Here is a 22981-nt window from a genome sequence, read left to right on the forward strand (position 1 = left end):
TGGAATGGCTCGAGGTTGCCAGACTCTCCTTTCAAATTAGGGCCTACCTGTGGAAAAAAAATTCACAGATACAAAAAATGTGAACAACAAAGTGATACGGCCCAGCCCTACACGCAGAACATGCACTAGTTCATCAAGATAAACGTCTCCGGCACTATATTTATTATTGTGATGTTTATTGCTGTATCGGGTCCAATAAATGTCAAAATGTTAAAAAACGGACCGTAGATGTTTACCTTGGTGAACTAAAGATGCACATACACACGTGTACACACATACGCACACAAAACACATACGTGTACACAAAACACATGCACACAGACACACGCACGCATACACACGCACACACGTGTGTACTCAAAACACGCACACACACTAATTGCGTATGACGTCATGCACACTTGTTTGATACTGTAATTTTAGATGACGTCACAGAAATTCTTGTTTCTGATTTCGTACACGCCATTTTGTTTAACGCTACGGTACTAAAGGTGAGGGATTTTAGGTGAGTTGCGCTGAATTATAAACTTTATTCAATTATATATACGGGACACTTTTTTAAATGCTGAAATCGCAGCTCGCGAAACATTTTCGTGGCTGCATGTCTGTCTGGCATTTCGTTTTCAGAATGACAAACACTTTGCGCACCGCCGCTCCGTCATTTTGGCTTAATATTCAGTAAATAAAATTATTAACTACACTTATCCAAGCGCGTGTGCCGGAATTTTAGCAGCGGTGTCTAGACTACGCAGGCGAAGTTTATACAATACTTATAAAAACCAATAAGGGGGTTGAAGGAGGTCGAGTCATGCTCCGGAAAATGGAGAGAGAGAAAAAAAAAGCCTGCTCCAGCCGGGTGCAATAAAATAGATGTTCGGGTAATTATGTCATTTAAAAACATGTTTTTTTAGTAATGAATCAAAAATAAATATGTGAAAGCTGCATGATAATTCCAAATATTACAAATATTTAAAACCTCCAACTACAGTAGGGTATACATAAAATATAGTCAGGAATATTGGTGGCTGCCAATGGTTTTGATGGTCCATTTTTAAAATCTGCATAGCTGATAGATTTGAAATTCCCGCACATGGTAACTTGAAGACAGCTACACTCAGCATACAGGATTTCCCTCCAACAGTGATTTGCAGGACATGAAGTCATTACAGGTGCAGTCATGTTGATCTTTCCTTCCTCAGACATTGCATTTTTTTAATACTGATATTTCTTTGATGTGCCTATTAAGGTCTTCATAATCTAGGGGTCAGTCAAATACATGTGTTTCAATAGAATAGGTTTAAGGAGCTGAGGTACTCTGAATATCCATGTTGTCTCTACACATATAGCTGAGCACACGCACACATCTGACAGTAAATATCTTCAGGAGTATTATTATTATTATTTTATTTTTTTCAAATATGACATATTGCATTTGTACAAAACTGTCCAAAATACATGTGCCTTGTGAGGTGTACATTATATTAGGTTGCACTGTAGAAACAACAGTTTCAGTGAAGTTGTCAGTTTATGTTAGAAGACACCAGCTCCTGGTTGTTATAAAAACACATGATTCGCCACCTTTTGAAACATGTATGTTATCAGTATAGGTAGCACTATACCAATTAATTTCCGGCTGGGTCGAAGTTCGAGGTGCACCGGTTTTGATAGAGAAGTTAACACCACAAGTCCTGTGATTGGTTATAAATGTGAGTGTGTTGGTTGTAAAAAAAATTAGTTTCATCTGGGCTAAAAATGTATACAATTTTAATTCATCTAGTACCACTGTGTCAAGTAGCCTTGTGCTTGGAACATGTATGGGGTACATATAAAAAAAAGTACTAAAATTTTGTGCGAAACTAGGGATGTTGTAAAAACATCTGGTTATACCGAAAATGAGCCATGAAAGGTACCATTTTCTGCAGTTAATACTTTGAGGTAGGGGTTGTAGTACTGATATTTATGGGTCATAGTTTGGTTAATATATTGCATATAGTGTTTTAAAACAGAAACGTTAACATGGTCGCCTATGGGATTTGAATTGGTATAGTCCAACCTATAGCACACATTCAGTGCATAATAAAAAAGATTATGATTTGTGTCATTTAATTAAATTAAACTATACTATTTGATTAATTAGCCGTCACTCGGCCATGTAAATTCACGATGACCTTGACCTTGACAATAATTACTGTACATGGCTCTGAATGGAGTTTGAATAAAAATTAGCACTGAGGAAAAGTTGGTTTTGGCCTATAAGTCATACTATAAAGATTTGAATATTTTTATTTACATGGTGTTTGACTTGCCATATACAACTACTCTTAAATATGGTAATATATCTAGGCAATCCGAACTTAGATTTTAATAGCAATTTATTTTTACATTAAAAATAACATGTGCCAATATTGGGTTAATGTCTTTAATTTCCATAAACATAGTTAATGTTTCATGTATGTACTTCTGAAAGCTTAACTTTTTAAAGACCTTGATTTTTATTGTCCTTTTGACATACTTATAGGGTGCTAAGTCATATTTTAGACAAATTTGTAGTTTTATGCAAACAAAACAATTAATTTGAAGAAAAACTTTACCAAAGCCATAATTAAATTTTTGGTCACTATTGTGCCTTCTGTTCTCATTTTTAGGTCTTTAGGTCTCCAGATCAAATCTTTAAAAAAAATAATCACTTAGTTTGCTCCCATGAAGTGCATTTTAAGTGTATACTAGATTTAGAATCAATTTTTCTAGATTTGATTATCTACCTTGGTGTAAGTTGATAATTTATTTTATTGTTAAAGCTGTATTATCCAATGTTAATAGCTAAATAATATGCTGGATTACAGATTGTAGGAATACATCCAATATACATATTGTATTGATCTGAATTAGAAAAAAATGCAATAAAATAGATGTTCGGGTAATTATGTCATTTAAAAACATGTTTTTTTAGTAATGAATCAAAAATAAATATGTGAAAGCTGCATGATAATTCCAAATATTACAAATATTTAAAACCTCCAACTACAGTAGGGTATACATAAAATATAGTCAGGAATATTGGTGGCTGCCAATGGTTTTGATGGTCCATTTTTAAAATCTGCATAGCTGATAGATTTGAAATTCCCGCACATGGTAACTTGAAGACAGCTACACTCAGCATACAGGATTTCCCTCCAACAGTGATTTGCAGGACATGAAGTCATTACAGGTGCAGTCATGTTGATCTTTCCTTCCTCAGACATTGCATTTTTTTAATACTGATATTTCTTTGATGTGCCTATTAAGGTCTTCATAATCTAGGGGTCAGTCAAATACATGTGTTTCAATAGAATAGGTTTAAGGAGCTGAGGTACTCTGAATATCCATGTTGTCTCTACACATATAGCTGAGCACACGCACACATCTGACAGTAAATATCTTCAGGAGTATTATTATTATTATTTTATTTTTTTCAAATATGACATATTGCATTTGTACAAAACTGTCCAAAATACATGTGCCTTGTGAGGTGTACATTATATTAGGTTGCACTGTAGAAACAACAGTTTCAGTGAAGTTGTCAGTTTATGTTAGAAGACACCAGCTCCTGGTTGTTATAAAAACACATGATTCGCCACCTTTTGAAACATGTATGTTATCAGTATAGGTAGCACTATACCAATTAATTTCCGGCTGGGTCGAAGTTCGTTTTTCGTTCACAGTTTATTTTTTCTGCAGTCAAATTAAATAATGGACACGATACCTAAAAACATTCTGTCGAGGCACGGCAGTTGTGGTAGTTAAGGGTAAAAATTCGGACAGAATGTTCCAGCTCATCTTATTGGTCAATAACTTAACAAACTTTTATAAAACAAATATGAATATATGTTAATATGATGGTCTTGTGTCGAACATGTTTATAAACAAATACACGTGTTGAATGCTACATTCGTCTTTGTTTTCTAAAATGTTTGTTACGTCATCAACCAATGAAATGATTTTGCCCGAATTTTGATGGCGAGTGACGTACCTTGTATATTTTATATAGTAGTGATTGAAATTTTTGGCATATGTCAATACACGTTCAGTGGCAATAAATTTGTCATGTATGAAGAGAGTATGAGCAAAATATTGGGGAAATATATCAAATTTACCGATATACAACAAATTTTGAATTTTATTCATGTATACTAATCTGTGTCAAGTGCCTGTGATTTGAAGATAGCTTTAGATGGATTTGAAGTATATTCCCATTATCAAAATCCTGCTTGTTGGTCACGAGCAGGGGGGGGGGGGGGGGGGGGGGGGGGGGGGGGGCGTGGGGTCGAGACCCCCCCCCCCCCGATCCGCGTCTGAAATAAAACATATAGGCCTATAGTCCGTCCCATCCAGCTATTACAAATACTAGGACATCTTAGATGTAAGAAGATAGATACTATAGGTAGCACTATACCAATTAATTTCTGGCTGGGTCGAAGTTCGAGGTGCACCGAACTTTTGATAGAGGAGTTAACACCACAAGTCCTGTGACTGGTTATAAATGTGAGTGTGTTGGTTGTAAAAAAAAATGTGTTTCATCTGGGCTAAAAATGTATACAATTTTAATTCATCTAGTACCACTGTGCTTGGAACATGTATGGGGTACATGTAAAAAAAAGTACTAAAATTTTGTGCGAAACTAGGGGTGTTGTAAAAACATCTGGTTATACCGAAAATGAGCCATGAAAGGTACCATTTTCTGCAGTTAATACTTTGAGGTAGGGGTTGTAGTACTGATATTTATGGGTCATAGTTTGGTTGATATATTGCATATAGTGTTTTTAAACACAAATGTTAACATGGTCGCCTATGGGATTTGAATTGGTATAGTCCAACCTCTAAGCTAAAGATTGTAAGCAATACGTTTTAACGGCCAAAATGGCCTTAATTATCCGAAAATAGGTTACATCCTCATAAAACTAGGGTCAGCTCCTTTAATAGTATTGTATGTTTGTTGGGTTTTTTTCAATTCAAACAATACTTAAACATATATTACATGTGGCTTAACCTGCAAGGACTTATCTGTAAACCCCATAAGAGCAACAGCACAAATCGAAAGGATATTTCTCGGCATACATGTATGTTATATTTGATGACAGCAAAATTCAAAACTCTTTGAAAGCCATCTCAAGAAAGGAAGCAAGGAAATGTTTTATTTAACGACGCATTCAACACATTTTATTTACGGTTATATGGCGTCAGATATATGGTTATGGACCACACATATATAGAGAGGAAACCCGCTCTATATCTGTGGTCGTTAACCATATGTCTGACGTTATATAACCGTAAATAAAATGTGTTGAGTGCGTCGTTAAATAAAACATGTCCTTCCTTTCTTCCTTCATTCAACCGATATTTGACAAATTAGGACAAGGCAGAGCCAGGGCACTGTGTGGTATGCACTATAAACGCACTACCTGGCTGCGACACGACAGGCCACATTCGAGACGAAGGAAAAGTCACATCTTTCAGTGCAGCTGCAGGAGGAACAACATCATCAACTTTTGTACCGAACTACGCGCCTGTCACAGAGGTAGACCACTGTTGATGTAGCTGTGACAATTGATGATGAGTTCGATGCTGACATGGCTGAAACTATTAATAATCACTTCACTTCCTAGGACGTTGATTTGAAGATTTATGTTTGTGTAAGATAGTTTAAAATAATATCCTCCTTTTAATACCCAGAATATCAAGTCAAAATTAATTGTACTAGTTAGGAAAACGTTAAAAACCACGTTTATCACAGCTAACGAAGTAACTTTGTCGGGGAAAAAGACAAAATTAGAATTCTCGGTAGCCATTTTTCAAAATGGCCGCAACATATCTAAGATGGCGGCAGAAAAAAATGGAAACATCCATTTTTGTGTTCCTTGGACTTATTTATTAATAAGCTAAAAAAAAAAAGGTATGTTTCCTAAAATCTATATAAAATGTTCAAGAAAGCGAAATTTCACGGACTTTCACTAGTTATTATTTCACCACCAATTCTATATTTATATTGCATTTGTTTCACAGATATGACCCTGTTGCAAACCGTCATTGGAGTTTGGACACTCATCTTTCTCGGTGTGAATTTCACAGAAGGTAAATTTAAAATAATAATTCCCCATAGTACGGCACCAGTTTTGTTCTTTGAAGTACAATAAGTGCATATAATCATCATACAATTAAGTAGCGTTTTAATATGTAGGGCGCGAAATAAGTTATACAAATTATATAGCAAGCACCAGTTTTTACTAGCATTTTTCTGACAGTAATTTGATGTGTTACCAAAACACCAATTTGCTATATTTCACCTTTATCTAGTATTTGTATAACTGTTTAAATATGGCACACGTTATTATTGGTATGTATAAGTCAGTGTGTGTACTGTAGCAGCCTCAAATATACTAAGCAACAAACAAGCCCTACAATTGCCCACGGCAATCGGCAATGCCGTGGAGTTTTTCTTTCTCCACAGCACCTTTTTTTTTACTGTGGACTGTATTAGAATTTTTTCCACTGCAACAAACACATATGAGCTATTTTCACCAAAAAGAACAAATAACGATAAAGACATTGCAGCTGCATTATTTTCCACAAAACAGCATATGATGGAAATAAACAGGGATGCACATAAAAAAAAACATCATCGCCTTCTTCATGGACTGGGTATATTTGATCATGTAAAAAGACACTAGGAAACCTTGTTAAAATTTATTATTTTGAAAGGCAATAACTATTTGATAAGTGTTAATTTGGGGGATTGCAAATAATCATGTTTTTTCAGGGGTGTTTTTTTTTTGGGGGGGGGGGGGAGGTTGGTGGTGCTTCTTTTTTAATTCCGTCATCCATTAATCTTACAGAGAAACCAAAAGTATGTATTCTTTGGCTCGTTTAATACGTTTACATTCTGTTTGTACAAAATATTTACGAGGTCTGCTAGCGTTCGTAAGAATCTTTGAACTAAGGGCTTTGGTTTTTGGGGTGCAATATTATCCAGACGAATGTGCTCCAGTGGTGTCGTTAAACAAAACAAACATTTTAACTTTTATCTTTGACTGAGCCTGTCTGAGGGCTTCGATTTTGGGAGCGCAATATTTTAATGTGCCAAAAAAAAAAAAATGAAAAAGAAAAAGATTTTTTGTTTGTTTTGTTTAACGACAGCACTAGAGCAGATTGATTTATTAATTGATTTATTCTCGACTACACCCAGCAACGTTTATAGAGGCCGTCGAGTCGTGCACCCCTGGAAAATATATTGAAAACAAAAAATCTGCTTGAGTTTTTGAACCCTGAAACCCACTCCATGGATACTCGCCTGAACTGCTTCAAACTTTCATTTGTTTCATTTCAACTTATTTTCTTACTTATATCCAATTAAGGTTCAAGCACACTGCCCTGGACACACACCTCAGCTATCTGGACTGTTTGTCCAGGACAGTAGATTAGTTGTTCTGTCCTCGACAGTAGGTTAGTTGTTAGATGGTTAGTTGTTAGATGGTTAGTGGTTAGATGGTTAGTTGTTAGATGGTTAGTGGTTAGTTAGAGAGAAGAGGGTGTACTGGTCTTACACTTACGCATTGCGTCGTTAAAACTTGCCATGGGTGGGAGCCGGTACCGGGCTGCGAACCCTGTACCTACCAGCCTTATGTCCGATGGTTTAACCATGAAACCACAGAGGCCGGTGCTTCAGCTGTCAGTGTAACCTATTTTATGTATTCTATAGGAGGTAAATACGATGGGATATACCTCAATGGACCTCTTGTTCAAGTAGGCAGTAAGTTTGCTTTCTTTTGTTTGTTGTTGTTGTTGTTTGTTTTGGGTTTTTGGGGGGGTTGGTGGGGTTTTTTTTTTTTTTGGGGGGGGGGGGGGTTGGTGGGGTTTTAAAAAAAATTATATTATGGCTATTTAAAGTCCGAAGTACACTGTTAACAACTACGATAAATTACTCTCACAGTGTTTCTGCCAGAAAGAAATTTTGGGGTATAGCGCTATCGAACTGAATGCAACCACAGTTAACAAGGGTTGTGGGGGGATTCCCCCAGAAAGAAAATGGGTAAGTTTAGGGTTAGTTAAGAAAAAGCATACAGTAATGATAAGAGTAATTAATTTTGTCAAAAGGTGAACTTTAAAAAAAATATATGCAAAACATTTGGGTATGGCGCCATCTACAAGTCAGAATTACCAAAAGTTTGTCACTTGGCATCAAATAGCCGATGATTAATTGGTCAGTGTGCTCTAGTGGTGTTGTTAAACAAAGCAAACTTCTTCTTCAAACACATTTTAATGGGCACAACTTTCAGGGTGTATGTACATAAGGGGTTAGCAGAGAACATTTTGTTTTCAAAATCGTAATTAGCGATATTTCTGGTTAGTTGAAAACTGATTAGCAACTACTACTATTTAATGTTTTAAAATTGTGTAGCGATCTCTGAAACTTGCGTAGAGAACCGCGACCCGAAACTGAACAAAATGTTTCATGGGGCCTAATTCACAAAGCTCTCTTAGGCTCTGCTAGACAACAAAGCATCCTCTTTGCAAGTCTTTTAGCATTGCACTGCGAGATCGCAAAGTTACGAGAGTAGTGAATTAGGCCCCTGGTTAGCTTCAGTCAGCTGATAATACAATGACATTTTTATACTCAAATTATTTACATGACATGTTTTTGTTGTTGTTGTTTTTGTGTGGGTTTTTTTTTTTGGGGGGGGGTTGTTGTTTGTTTGTGGGGTTTTTACTGGGGTTTTTTATATGTTTTTTTTTTTTAATTATTATTATTATTATTTATGTTGTTTTTGTGTTGTTGGGGGTTTTGGGGGTTTTTTTTTTGGGTTTTTTTTTTTTTTTTGGGGGGGGTGGGGGTTTTTTTTGGGGGGAGGGGGAGAATAGGTGTTATTTAAATAATTAACCTTTGCTGTTAACAATCTTTTAGATGAGCTAGATGTACTGTGCACCTGAAGTATTCCTTTCTTTTCAACATATTTCCGTGCTTATATCCAATTAAAGTTCAAGCACGCTGTCTTGGGCACACACCTCAGCTATCTGGGCTGTCTGTTCAGGACAGTCGGTTAGTTGTTAGTGGTTAACGGTTAGTGAGAGAGAAGCGTACGGTAAATCGGTATTGACATGATATCGATACTGAACGGTATACACCGCCCAGCTCTAAAGGGCACCAGCATCTAATACTAATGATTTTTTTCCCTGTAGAAAACAAGTCCATTGAGCTGAAGATGGTTTCAGAAGTGATGCCGAACAAGACATTCAGATTGGTTTGTTCTGTCCTAAAGTATACTATGCCATTCCGATTTCTTGGCTTCGAGCACAGTTTCGTGGACTCTGTCCCGGTGAGGAAGGAGCCTGGGAAGAGAATATCGAAATCGGTAATAGAGTGGACCATTCACCCATACGGCTATGAAGATATTGGAAGATACGCCTGTTATGCTAAGAATGCCATCACTCGTGTCGACATTGTATTAAGTCCACTGCTTAACAGTAAGTCCCAGTGCTTAACTGAACTGAACTTTATTTACTCTCAGGCCGTATTCTACGGCATATGAGGTTAATATTACAAAATAATACATATATTATATTGTGACAAGATGAGAAAAGTATATACAATTTTCATTTTGTGTACACTAATATATATACATGTAAACATATAGAGTAATATGAATGGATTTGAACGTTAGTTGACAACATTAAATAAACAGTAGTAATGAAATGAAAACAACAATCAGCTATTTAAAAAAAACAAAAAAAAACAACAACAAACAAAACAAAAAAAATATGAAGATATCAGCCAGAGGACTTAAAAACATTCATAATTAGTTTGCAAATTAAATAATTTATGAAATTTATATGTACTAGCTTTTGATCTACAGAATGTAGGTAAATAATGGTGTCTTTGATTTTCAAAGAATGTACTGAACACAAACGGTGTGTTTCTTATGATTCTAGACATGAAGCTTGTGTTTTTTATTGATTATTATTATTAGGCCCCCAAGCCTTTTCGGCTAGGGAACCTATTGTTTTTGGTGGGATTATTATTATTATTATTAGGTTCCCAACCTTGACATGGTCAGATTGGACTGGGGGAAATAAATATTTAAAAAAAAAAAAAAAAAAAAAAAAGGTTCCCAAGCTGGCCTGAGATTACAGTTATCTTCCCATTTGGTTGTCCAAAATCCGGAAGTTTGACCGCGCAAGTAGTCTGCTGTTTGACTGTGATTATTTCATGGCAGACAGCTATGAAGTGGCAACTGTTTGACTGAAGTGACAGGGGATAGCATGTAGTTTGTAAACATGTGTAACTTGTTGACATTGAAGACTTGTTTGTGGTAATTCCAGCCCATGCAAAAGTAGTGCTTTTTGTGTAAAATGGGTGTACTCCGGCCTGGTTTAGAGGGTGTGTCTGTTTAAACCAATATGCTGGGAGAAAGAGCTGGACAACAGGGGTTGTCCTTTTCAGGGTATGTGTCCCCCATGCAGGCAAAGGTACATACAAAACTTCACGGGCCTGCTGATATTAATAAAAATGTTATAGCCACTAAGGCTATATAGAAACATATAGCGAAATTAATTGTGGTCTGAGGCCAGCTATGGCTGGGAAAGGTATATCTTTTGGTGGGATTATTATTATTTATTTATTTTAAAGCCGTATATTTTGTCTTTTTCTGAACAAAGTTTTGGGCCGATTTCCTTGAAATTTGGTGGGTAGTTTGGTGCTTCCGGGGGATTGATCGTATTAAAAAATATGTTTATTGGTTATGTATATTGGCCTCCATTGCGAATTATGTTAAATTATTTATTTTTAAAATTCTTCAGCCGTCTGTTTTGTCATTTTGTGAAAAACGTTCTGAGACCATATTATAGCTGAAATTTGGTAAGTAGTTAGGTCCACCAGGGAAATTTGGTAAGTAGTTAGGTCCACCAGGGAAATTTGGTAAGTAGTTAGGTCCACCAGGGGGGATTGATTGTATTTAAAAATGGTGTTTATAAGTTATGTGTATTGGCCTCTATCTTAAATTTCGTATTATATGTCAGTTTTTAAGAATTTTACAAGTAAAACCTCTTGAAATTTTAGATTTAATTTCTACTGTCTATCTACATAAAAGAGTCAAAATATTGAATTAATCCGGTTCTTGCTTCCGGGGGAATTGGGATTTCTAATGTTAAGGCCGGCCCCTTTAAGCAATGTTTTCATTTTTAAAAAGCAAAAATCGGTGTATATCGAGAAGTTTTGAAGTTACGACAATATTGTTTTCACTGTTGTAATCTACTCCTTAGAGTGTAATAAACTGTCGATTTACATTTTTAATTTTTTTTTATTTGTCACATAAATTTTGCAAATGAAAATTGCACATATTTGCGCAGTTTGTATCTTTAAATCATTGAAGCTGACAAAAATAAAATTTATATGTTAGGATTAATCATTTACTGCGTTATTAACACGTGTAAAATATGAAACAAGTGCAATGTTATTTGTTAATACGGCAAGGCAATTAATGAAACTGCCTAACCAAAATACTTCTGCATGCGTGGCTACTTTTCGTACGGTCAAAGGTCAGTGATCAAAAGCTGTCATCGTCCTTAAAGGAACGGTTAGGTGCAGGGGTCTAGCTCCCAAATACGCAAGTACGCAGCTGTGTACCACCTGAGATTACAAATATATATATATATATATATATATATAATATATATATATATATATATATATATTTATTATTAAAATATATGATGTAAATGCGTATATGCGTGTATATATGCCTTTTATTCCATCGCCGAAAAAGTCTGCGTACCACTTGGAAATCCCAAGCTAGGCCCCTGAGGTGTGTTGTTTTTTTGTGTGGGTTTTTTAAGTATTATTGTTGTTAGTAAATAACGTTCCAGGCCAGTTCCGCTGAAATTAGGTAGTTAGTTAGGTAACTCTCTCTCTCTCTCTCTCTCTCTCTCTCTCTCTCTCACCCCTATCCTCTCTCTCCTCTCTCGTCTCCTCTCTCTCTCTCTCTCTCTCTCTCTCTCTCTCTCTCTCTCTCTCTCTCTCTCTCTCTCTCTCTCTCTGTCTGTGTGTGTGTGTGTGTGTGTGTGTGTGTGTGGTATTGCAATATTAAATAATGAACAAGAATGTCTGAGTAATATACAGCTATTACAGCTTAGGAATCCGTCATTACCGCTTGTGGTTATATATTCTGCTGAGCATAATACATTATTTGTATTCCTAATATATGATATTGACTTTATCATATAATCTCAAGCTTAATACAACGTGTTTTTATAAACTGTACACGCAACTTTATTCCAGTCCGCCATTTCTAGATATTCAAATGGCATACGAATATGTGACGCAGTGTCTTTGTAAATGGAAATGACGTCAAATTTGAATATCCTTACATAAAAATAAACTAGTGCTTAATGTTTTTTGTTTTCTGAACGCTGGATAGCATTCAGTGTAAAGTTGCTATTTAAATGTTTTTTAATGATGACTATGAATGAATATGTCAGTTATGGAGTGTCACCATAGTGTATTTGCTTAAATGTCAATAAACATCACATACTTTGATTACACTGGATATGCTAGCTAATATATATATTTATTACCCACCTGGTGAACGTATAGCGGTGTCGTACAAATACGGTACGCACCACGAGGGTCGTAACGGATGTACGTCTTTTCATTGGTTGGACAGTAAGTCTACCGGGACTTTTTTTCATTCATGAAAAATTACGTTGTCAACATTCCACAAATTTTACTATATATTTCATTCATTTTTTTCTGTAATAAAAATATACATGTATATATGTAAAACTGGGACGACCAGACAGGTAGCGAACTGGTTTGGGGACGAAATATGGATTAAAAAAGAAAACGGAAGTACAACAAACTATTTTGTTAAGCGGCGACCTTTGGGACATACCGTAGTGCACAGTCTTATGATATCATTCCGCCACAGTGTAAAATGTTTACATATTCGAAATGCAGGAATTTCTATTTTTTATGACAAATATTCAATTGTTTGAAGGTAGGTAATAAATAAAATACCACACTCATTTTCGCTAGACATCATTTTTACGAAACTCGTGAACTTCCCAAGGTATCTGACCGAACGAAAGTGAGGTCAGATACCTTGGGAATTTCACTCGTTTCGTAAAAATGATATCTAGCGAAAACTCGTATAGTATTATATATATATATATATATATATATATATATATATATATATATATTATAATGGTCTCAATTTTAATTTTCAAAAAAAACAAAAACAAAAAAACTTGTTTTACAGTACCACCTCAACTAGCGGACTTTGAGAACCAATATGAGTCGATTGTCCTTAATGTTGGCGATAGGCTATTGCTGAACAAAACCATTCTCCCGACGTGGAAACGTATGGCATATTGGAAGTGGGTCGATCCAAGCGGACGTATCAGAAAAAGCGAACACCTATATCATTACGTAAAATTCGTGGTCTATGGCAAGGAGATATCCCTAAATGCCCCCGAAATTACCATGATGATTGACGCAGTTACAGAGGCGGACTTCGGAGAATACACCCTTAAGGTGTGCGACTTCGTTGGATGCAGCATCTTTACCACATCAGTATTACGAAAAGGTTAGTTATAAAGTTATTACTTTGCATCACAGCCCGAGTCAGCCAGCCCTCCCCTTATTGATATTGATATGTAGGGGGAGGGTATAAGAAACTATATATGTACTGTATTGGCAATCGTCGACAACCAAATGGTCGCAAGCTACTGTGTCTAAAATACACATTTTCATCCTAAATCTGATGCCACAGTTTGATTATTCTCGAGTCCAGTCATGACATTAAACTTACATGTTGTTAACCAGTATCAACGTGTCACGTGGGCACACACTGTTCTACGTCACTACAAGAAAGTACAGCGCAGGTTCGTGTCGCATAGAGGCGTCGGTTTTCTTCTTCGTGTAGCATGTACGTGTAGTTTCTATTATCCATCTGGTTCAACATAACCGAGTTAATAAAAACCGTACGAAGCACACGTGTAATAACAAGTGTGTTTATCCACATGGTTCCATATAACCGGGTTAATAAAAAATAATACGAAACACAAGTTTAATAACAAGTGTAATCACGTAATTCTGGTTAAACAACGTCATAAGACGGCATTGCTTCCCTAGTACTAGCTCATACTGTGCATGCGAAATATGACGTCATTTCGTTGTCTCCTATGGATAATAAAGAAATTAATACACTTGCTTGTGAGTTGTACAGATTTTACGAAACTAATTTCAGGATTCGTGTATCTTATCCTCGCTTTCGCAAGGACAATACATACAAAAAATCCCAATGTTCGTTTTGTAAAATCAGATTGACACATAAGCTCGTATCTTTATATAATGACGTAATTTTGGTTAAACTACATCAAAAGATTATGATGCTTCTCCAGTCCTAGCTCAGACCGTGCACGTGAATTATGACGTCATTTCGTCGTCTCTATCTAGTTGTGATTGAAACAATTTCAGACACAGTTATTCATAAATAAAATAATTATAATAACAATAACAGGGGCGTAGGCTGGGGGGGGGGGGGGGGGGGTTCAGACGACGGGAACCCACACAACACCCCCCACACGCACAACCCCGCTGAAGCAAATGGTCCGCTTTCAGAACTAAAATACAGGTTTATACATATGGAGTTTCTGGTGGTGCAAAAACAAAATGGAAAAAGAGTCCACTTGGTTCATATTCAACTCTCTTCCCCCCTCCGGTCGAGATCACGCTACGCCCCTGAATAATACTATGGATAATAAAGAAAGTATTAAATTCATGTGTGAATTGTACTGATTTTACGAAACTCGTGTCAGGATTCACGTATTACCTTCGTTCTCGCCCAGACAATATAAGAATCCTGATACTCGTTTTGTAAAGTCAGTACGACACACAAGCTCGTATAATAATCTCTATTTATTAGCTGTAGCTGCTATATATACTCTTCAAAAAAAGAAACGCAAAAGGGTACAAATGGGTTATAACTCCGATTTTATGTTTCCTACCGGTTCATGCTTTGTAAATATAAGGTCATTGCATGTCCCAAACACATTCCCACGGTTACATTCGATAAAACGCAGCTACTGTACAATAAAGTTCCAAAATGTGAATATTCGCAAAAACGCAGCCACGTGCAAACCATGTCACCACTGCACGTGCGTTGTCTGCACGTGCAACATGAACACCGACAGTATAAAAGTGCAGGGTGTTCGCTTGCCTGGCCTCTGTATCTGGCCGACAGTTGACAATCCAGGACATGCCACGTCTCAGTGAACCGCAGAGAAACAATGCCATCGGCCGACTAGACGCAGGCGAATCCAGAACGGCCGTTGCCAGGGCATTCCATGTGTCCCCAAGCACCATCTCCAGACTGTGGGACCGTTACCAGCAACATGGATCAACACGTGACCTCCCTAGATCCGGTCGACCACGGGTCACTACCCCCGGGCAGGACCGCTACATCCGGGTACGCCACCTTCGGGAACGATTGACTACTGCCACCTCCACAGCCGCAGCAATACCAGGTTTGCGCAGGATATCCGACCAGACCGTACGGAACCGCCTACGTGAGGTAGGAATTCGTGCCAGACGTCCAGTTCGAGGTGTCATCTTAACACCACAACACCGTCGACTCCGACTGCAGTGGTGCCAGATTCATCGACAATGGCCTCAACTGCGATGGAGACAGGTGTGGTTCAGTGACGAGTCCCGATTTCTGCTCCGACGTCATGATGGAAGATGTCGCGTGTATAGGCGTCGTGGTGAACGTTATGCGGCAAACTGCGTGCAGGAAGTGGACAGATTCGGCGGGGGTAGTGTCATGGTGTGGGCAGCCATCTCACACACTGGCAGAACTGACCTGGTCCACGTGCAGGGCAACCTGAATGCACAGGGCTACATTGACCAGATCCTCCGGCCACACATCGTTCCAGTTATGGCCAACGCCAACGCAGTGTTCCAACATGACAACGCCAGGCCTCACACAGCACGTCTCACAACGGCTTTCCTACAGAACAACAACATTAATGTCCTTCCTTGGCCATCGATATCACCGGATTTGAACCCAAATGAGCATCTATGGGACGAGTTGGACCGACGCCTCCGACAGCGACAACCACAGCCCCAGACCCTGCCCGAGCTGGCAGCAGCCTTGCAGGCCGAGTGGGCCACCATCCCCCGGGACGTCATCCGTACTCTGGTTGCTTCAATGGGCAGGCGGTGCCAGGCAGTTGTCAACACACGCGGAGGCCACACCCGGTATTGACTCCAGATGACCTTGACCTTGGTGGTGTGTCCTATCACTTACTACAATGGACTAGAGTGAATTGTGAACAATCCTGCAACATTTGGTAATTATCGGACTCAACATTCAATAATTAAATCAATTCTCCAAATGTTACGACAATGTGGTTTTGCGTTTCTTCTTTTGAAGAGTATATATATATATATATATATATTATATATATTATTTTTATTTTTATTTTCAATTCTAGGTGCAGTTGCTGAACCTGTGCGCCAGGATGGAGACGGAGATTCAGGTTTTATGATGATTTTAATCATGATACTTGTGGCGGGTGCGATGGTTTCTGGAGGTTATATCCTCTACAAGAGGTAATTTAAATGAACTCTCTTAAAGACTCAAAGGGTCAAATGTACGAATCCTGTTTTTCGTACACGAATGCGTTTAAGGATAGTAAATGTATGTAGTTGCACATGTGTAAAGCTACCGGGGGGTTCGGGGGTTTCGTCCGAACCCTCCCGCAAAAGCTGAGGTCTATTTTTTTTCTTCTTTTTTAATATTGCACAAATAATTGTAACGTTTGCAACTCTGCCATAAAACAATTTGTTTCTCTTCGTCATTTAGTAATCCCCTTTCTAAAGCTGCAGTGTACATGATTCAGAATTGCTAACTAATCTGGCAAAATAAAAAAAAATAAAAAAGAACCTACATGTAGCAAAACTGTTTAATTGTACTTTCTGCTAAATTGATGACCTCGTAGCATTAGATAACTACATGACAATGACAGCAATTCACCTTTCATTGATTTATCTACTAAGGTTAGAAATAAAAGGTTAACAACAGAAAGTAATCCGGCTAGTTCAAGTCAGGTCATAGGGTTTAACGTGCACATTTAGAACAAACTGTTGAAGCACACGTTGGGTGGGTGGGAGAAAGGCTAGCCCGCTCTGGCATGTATAGGGGAGCACAAGCAACCTAACCAGTGTCGGTAACGGACGAGGATTGGTTTTGGTACTATTGAATTTGCAAATGAATTGAGGCCAATTAGAAAATGTTGAGTACTTTCTTGAAGGTAATTTCCAAGTATTTCAAAATGTTTTATGGCCAACATGCCATTTTGATGATATGATGCATCAGCGACGAAAATTAAATGAGATGCAATACCTTTTGCTGAAAACGTTTGCAGACTACACTTGTACTCTTAACAGGGACTGCATGTGTTGGCGGTGATGGTGACGATACAATTTTTATGAACGTAAAGTGTTTCTTTTTTTTCATAAATATATTCATTATTAAAGGAATATTGTCACAGATTTAAGGACCTTATTTCTCTAAAAATGGATAATAAATGAAAATTGCATTAATGTTAGGAAACCAAATCTAGCTATCGCATCATCTTAACTGAACCATGAAGGAGAGAAATTCAAATCAATCATCATGTCAATGTTAGTTTTCGAATTATGGACCATTGCCAGAATTCAATTACTTTTACAAAATATAAGTGGAGTATGGTGGTTACGTAGATGGTTGAATAAACGTACATTTAGGGACAAATCAAATATATATTTTTTCAGGTAATACTTTGTTAGGTCATTTAATAAGTAAGTGGCCTGTGGCAATATGCCTTTAAAGGAATTGATCATAAACTTTCTGAGGTACATGCACCTTTTCTGTTACTGAGGTTATAATAAGCAGTTGCCAAAAATGTTTAACATATTGTTTGCTAGAATTTCAATATCTTGGATATCAGATATCAATTTTTAAGTTTCAGATGCCAGGAAAACGCATTTTAGGCTTTAAGAGATTTCACAATTTCTGAGGGAGCATACTCCTGGACTCTCATGCAAAGTCGGGAGCTTCGCGCCCTCAAGCAACGTCATATCCAAAAGGCCCTGGCAAATACCCAGTCGAACCCTCCCACTCGAAATGCTGGCTACGTGCCTGGGCTGGGAACTGTATTAACGTGCTCATATCCACTTAAGGTTCAGGCACACCCATCCTGGACTTAACCTCTAACTTCGCCAGTGACTAATTCCACTGGAAACTGTGTCATGGTTTGTCGAATCCGTTTAACGCGATAAATGGACCGGTTGACGAATATATGTGTCGCTAGCTTTAACGGAGCAAGGATTCCCATATTATGACGTCATATATTGGAAAAGACCCTGTATTGGGAAATTGTAGTATTCTAGTCTCGGTGCTGAGATTAACAACGACTGGGGAAATATTATCACTGAACTGTGAAGACTCACAATTAACACCGTGTGAGGTTCTCTGACCCGAGATCAAACACGAGACAGTATCAGACCAGATCACTTTGTATGCTTGCATGTTATATGTATTCCTGTGGTTTAGAACATAACAAAATCAGTTTTCACTGTATCTTGTTGTGTGGGAATCTTTACTTGTCCTCCATTATTCTTGGTTTTCATTGTTTCTGCCAGAAAGAACTTTTTGGGTAAGGCGCTATGGAAATAAATATTTACAATACATGTATGTGTGATGAATGTAACCAGTTGACAGGGCTTATTGGGGGCCTCCCCCAGAAAGAAAATGAGTTAGGTTTAGGATTAGGTTTAGAAAATCAAACAGTAATGATAAGAGTCATTAATTTTATCAAAAGGTTAACTTAAAAAAAAAAAAAAAAAAATCTGTGTATTGCGCCATACCCGTTTTACTCTGGTAGAAACCCTGGGTTTTGGATATATGTATCATAGTTTGTCGGATCCGTTTAGCGGATCCGCATCTTCATAAATCAAGGCTAATATTCGTTCCTCGTATTCAGCCTTGATACATGTCGTCAAGAAATCGTGCCACAAAATGCTTAAATTTCATTGGATGCGATGAGATCTGATTGCAACGAATCACGCTCCTTATAGATTCCCTTGTTATTGTAAACAAAGATGGCAGCGTCAGCGTCCGGCGGTTAATTTTTGATATTGCTTTCAAGATTGTCACATGTTACCGATGCTGTGATTGGTCAGCGATGTCATCGTGTAAGGGACATAATCAGTGTTACAAATTTTCTTCCAATAGAGGGCGCTAGTAGTGGATATCAGTAATCTTGTCTACATGTATCAAGGCTGAATACGAGGAACGAATATTAGCCTTGGTTTATGAAGATGGCGGATCCGATAAACAGATCAGTTTACGGACATACTATGTGTCGCTACCTTTAGACATAAACAGGCTTTGTAAATTCGGCCCTAATTATTGAATATATTTTAACTAATAATTTGGCCTCTTTTTTTTTTTAAATGATTTTATATCACAAAACATGTTTTTGAAAAACAAAATTTGATTGACATAAAAAGAAATTATAATAATCATTGAAAAAAGAACAAACAAACAAACAACAACAAATACAATTATATGATGGGTAGGGTGATGGATGATATCAGTGTTATATTAGAATGGTTTGTCATTTTGGGGGAGTTATCGAAATATAACAGTCACAAATGTATAAAATCGTGTAGGATAGTGAAGCGATATTAGCTTAAATTTGTGACTGTTATACATCGATAAATTTACATACAAAAAAAGGCTTAACAATTCTTATAACTACATACAATGTGACTCATCACTGGTGTAGGGAGGTGCCAAAATATGGGGTGGGGGAGGGGCACACACACACACAAACACACATATATATATATATATATATATATACTATCGCTGCTGCTACAAAGTAGGGGGCACCTGCCCCACCCCCATCTCCGCCCCAACCCACCCCGTCTTCCTACGACCTGTTTTACGTAATGATGTCACAATTGCCGTAACGATGTCATTTTCCTAGGTTTACCGAAGGATAACATTCAGGGTTTTGTAGTGACGTAGTCCAATCGGAATACAATAAATCGTATAACGGACTAACGGTGGGAAGTTAGCAATTATGAAAGATATATTAATATCTCACTTGCCCTGAAGGCCTTATATTTGTGGACATGGCCGGGCATCTGTCTGCCTAGCTCGTGTGTCCTCTTGCGTTATTTTATTATATATGAAAACAACGCTAGATATGACTGTGTAATACTTCGGCAATCGTAGACAACCAAATTTGGTAGCCAGGTACGGTGTCTGAAATACGCATTTGTTCCTAAATGTAATGCCACAGACCTTTAGTTCGACCTGTTGTGCTGGGGTGTTGTTAAGCATTCATTCATTCGGCTCAGGTGAATCAAAAATCCTTTGTGATATTCTTTTCTGGGTTTTTAAAAAAACGAATACCACGACACATTCGCCTGAAAAAGAGACTTGTGGACTTTTAAAGGTCCAAATGTAGCCCAATGGTAAAGCGCTCGCCTAATGTGCGGTCGGTCTAGGATCAATCCCTGTTGATGGGCCCATTGAGCAGTTTCTCGTTCCAGCCAGTGCACCAAGGCTGTGGTATATGATGTCATGTCTGTGTGGTGGTGCATATAAAAGATCCCTTAATAGTAGGTACTAATGAAAATTAGTGGGTTACCTCTTTAAGACTATATGTCAGAATTACCAAATGTTTCACATCCAATACTTGATGATTAATAAATCAATGTGCTCTAGTGGTGTCGTTAAACAAAACAAACCTTAACCTTTGTAACCTTTCACCGTCTACAGTTCACGCAGTAGGACGTTACCGAGTGAAAACAAAAAGTCCATTTCAGCATTCACAACATGTTGTCTGCTAACTCAATGATTTTGTTTTCCTTGACAGAAAGAAACGCGACCAGCTAGCCAGAGAAGCAAGTGAGACTCACAGAGCCAGTTACCAGCTGGAAGTCGAGAACACGGAGTAATCAAAACGGAAAAACCCAAACTAAGAACACTGTTCACAGCAAAGTGAAAGTAAATGAATGAGTGAAAATATTAACACTTATAGTCCGTCCCACGGGGAACGCCGTCTTTCATGCTATGGAATTTACTACAAGTTATTTATTTTCGAGCCGAGTGTCTTCTAAACTGGACACAAAAATATAAAAAAAAAAAAAAAAAAAAAAAAAAAAAAGAAGTTATTTCCAAACCACTTTCACTATTCTTCTAACACAAAATCAAACTGAAATTATTTACACAAAAACCCCCATATTTGAAGAATGATGGGATGGACTATAGTTTTAGAACAATTCTGCCCTGTTGAAGCAAAATGTAGTGAAAATCGGGTATGAAATAAGTTAATGTATAAATTGTGGTAGTTTGAAGATAAGAAAATAATATAGATAGATTAAAGAGAAATATCTTCCTGTCTCACAATTCACTACGTAACAGCTTAGCAGCACAGGCATATATATATATATATATATATATATATATATATATATATATATATACATACATACATATATATACATACATACATATATATATATATATATATATATATATATATATATATACATACATACAAACATATATATATATAGAGGATAATAAACGAGCTTTAGCAAGTGACAAATGAAAATTATTTCACGAGGGACATAAATTTGATAATAACTTGTACCGAGTTTGTTATTCTATTTATTACCCCAGCTATTTGGGGGTTTTAAAAGCTTTTAGTTTCGATATAGCCTACATCGGTCACACGTCCATGTAATACTATATAGAAAGGACGTAAACTACTTTACTGTTCTGGGTAATGCTTTAACTTTGTATTTTATTCACGGTTCACAGATAATTTTCAAAACCCAAAGTTCTATATATTTTGTAAAAAAAAATCTATAATGAATTGCATTAAACTACCATTTTATTACATGTTTGACACTGAAACCAGAAAGACGTAAACGCAACGCTTTAAACTACGTGACGTCATTGTGTGTGCTCTGCCAAATCGACAAGGTGATTGGTTTGTTGGTGTCAAATCGTCCAATAGTAGTATACGTTAAACCAAGAAATTATGATTTTTATTTTCCCCGTTATGAGTGCCTGCTGGGGTAATAAATATATATTAATTTCAAAAACTTGAACTCCCTGAAATTAACTATTTCTTCGACCCCTTCAAGATCGAGTTATCGAAGTTTGACTCTGTGTGTGTGTGTGTGTGTGCGTGTGCGTGTGCGTGTGCGTGTGCATGTGCGTGTGTGTACATATTGGGTAGCCCATAAAAAACGATAACCCGACTGAATATGAAATTGTATAAACAGTATGAAGACTAGCTTTGGTATTTAACACCCATTAATATATGCATATTTGCTACCTTCTGTGTAAATGTTATGGGGTTATAGGTCATATATTGTTTTGTATGTATGCAAATGTTAAATGAGAAAAATATTGGAGAATTGTGAATTGCATAGTGTTTGTAGAAATTTAAGCTGTAGGGTTCGTTTTGTTTGTTTGTTTTGGGTTTTTTGTGGGGGTTGGTTGGGTTTTTAAACCAAAAAAAAGACTTGTTATAAAATCCGACGCCATATAACCGTAAATAAAAAATGTGTTGAGTGCGTCGTTAAATAAAACATTTCCTTCCTTCCTGTTATAAAATTCAATTGTTTTGTCTCGTTTTAAATACTAGTATTTATGTTAGATTTTAAGTTCGTATGTTGTATGTATTGTAATGCAAGCCTAGACTTGTTTCAACTCTGTCTCTGGCAAGAGATTTGTGTTAATACCTTATCGAATGCACATAGTTTGTTGTTGCCTTGTATAAGTTTTAATTATTATGAATAGTAGTTTGTTGTTGCCTTGTATTGATTTAATTATTATATTTCTCAAGGGTGTAGGAAGGTGCCAAAACGTGTGTGTGT

The 22981-nt window shown here is 37.1% G+C and overlaps 1 protein-coding gene across 3 annotated transcripts; it reads left to right on the forward strand.

Annotated features, from left to right (window-relative positions):
* The first annotated feature begins 430 nt into the window (after positions 1 to 430).
* On the forward strand, positions 431 to 21630 carry LOC121390557. 3 transcript variants are annotated; one of them, XM_041522399.1, is made up of 8 exons: positions 451 to 505; positions 5390 to 5669; positions 6040 to 6108; positions 7733 to 7783; positions 9211 to 9495; positions 13287 to 13613; positions 16525 to 16642; positions 20965 to 21630. In XM_041522399.1, exons 3-8 carry the CDS (start codon positions 6042 to 6044, stop codon positions 21044 to 21046), a joined length of 930 nt encoding a protein of 309 aa, XP_041378333.1. In that variant the 5' UTR covers positions 451 to 505; positions 5390 to 5669; positions 6040 to 6041; the 3' UTR covers positions 21047 to 21630. The 3 variants fall into 3 exon arrangements, with proteins under 3 accessions (XP_041378332.1, XP_041378333.1, XP_041378335.1); XM_041522398.1 differs by lacking the exon at positions 5390 to 5669 and having other exon boundaries at positions 431 to 505; XM_041522401.1 differs by lacking the exon at positions 5390 to 5669 and having other exon boundaries at positions 473 to 491.
* Positions 21631 to 22981: the final 1351 nt, after the last annotated feature.

The sequence above is a fragment of the Gigantopelta aegis genome, chromosome 15, assembly GCF_016097555.1.
Source record: "Gigantopelta aegis isolate Gae_Host chromosome 15, Gae_host_genome, whole genome shotgun sequence".
In the NCBI taxonomy this organism is placed as follows: Eukaryota; Metazoa; Mollusca; class Gastropoda; order Neomphalida; family Peltospiridae; genus Gigantopelta; species Gigantopelta aegis.

Excerpts from the sequence above, each read along its gene's own strand:
- LOC121390557 (XM_041522398.1), top strand. The coding sequence starts at position 6,042 with ATGACCCTGTTGCAAACCGTCATTGGAGTTTGGACACTCATCTTTCTC. Across the intron at positions 6,109-7,732 it reads CGGTGTGAATTTCACAGAAG|GAGGTAAATACGATGGGATA; the intron begins GTAAATTTAAAA and ends TGTATTCTATAG. Across the intron at positions 13,614-16,524 it reads CACATCAGTATTACGAAAAG|GTGCAGTTGCTGAACCTGTG; the intron begins GTTAGTTATAAA and ends TTTCAATTCTAG.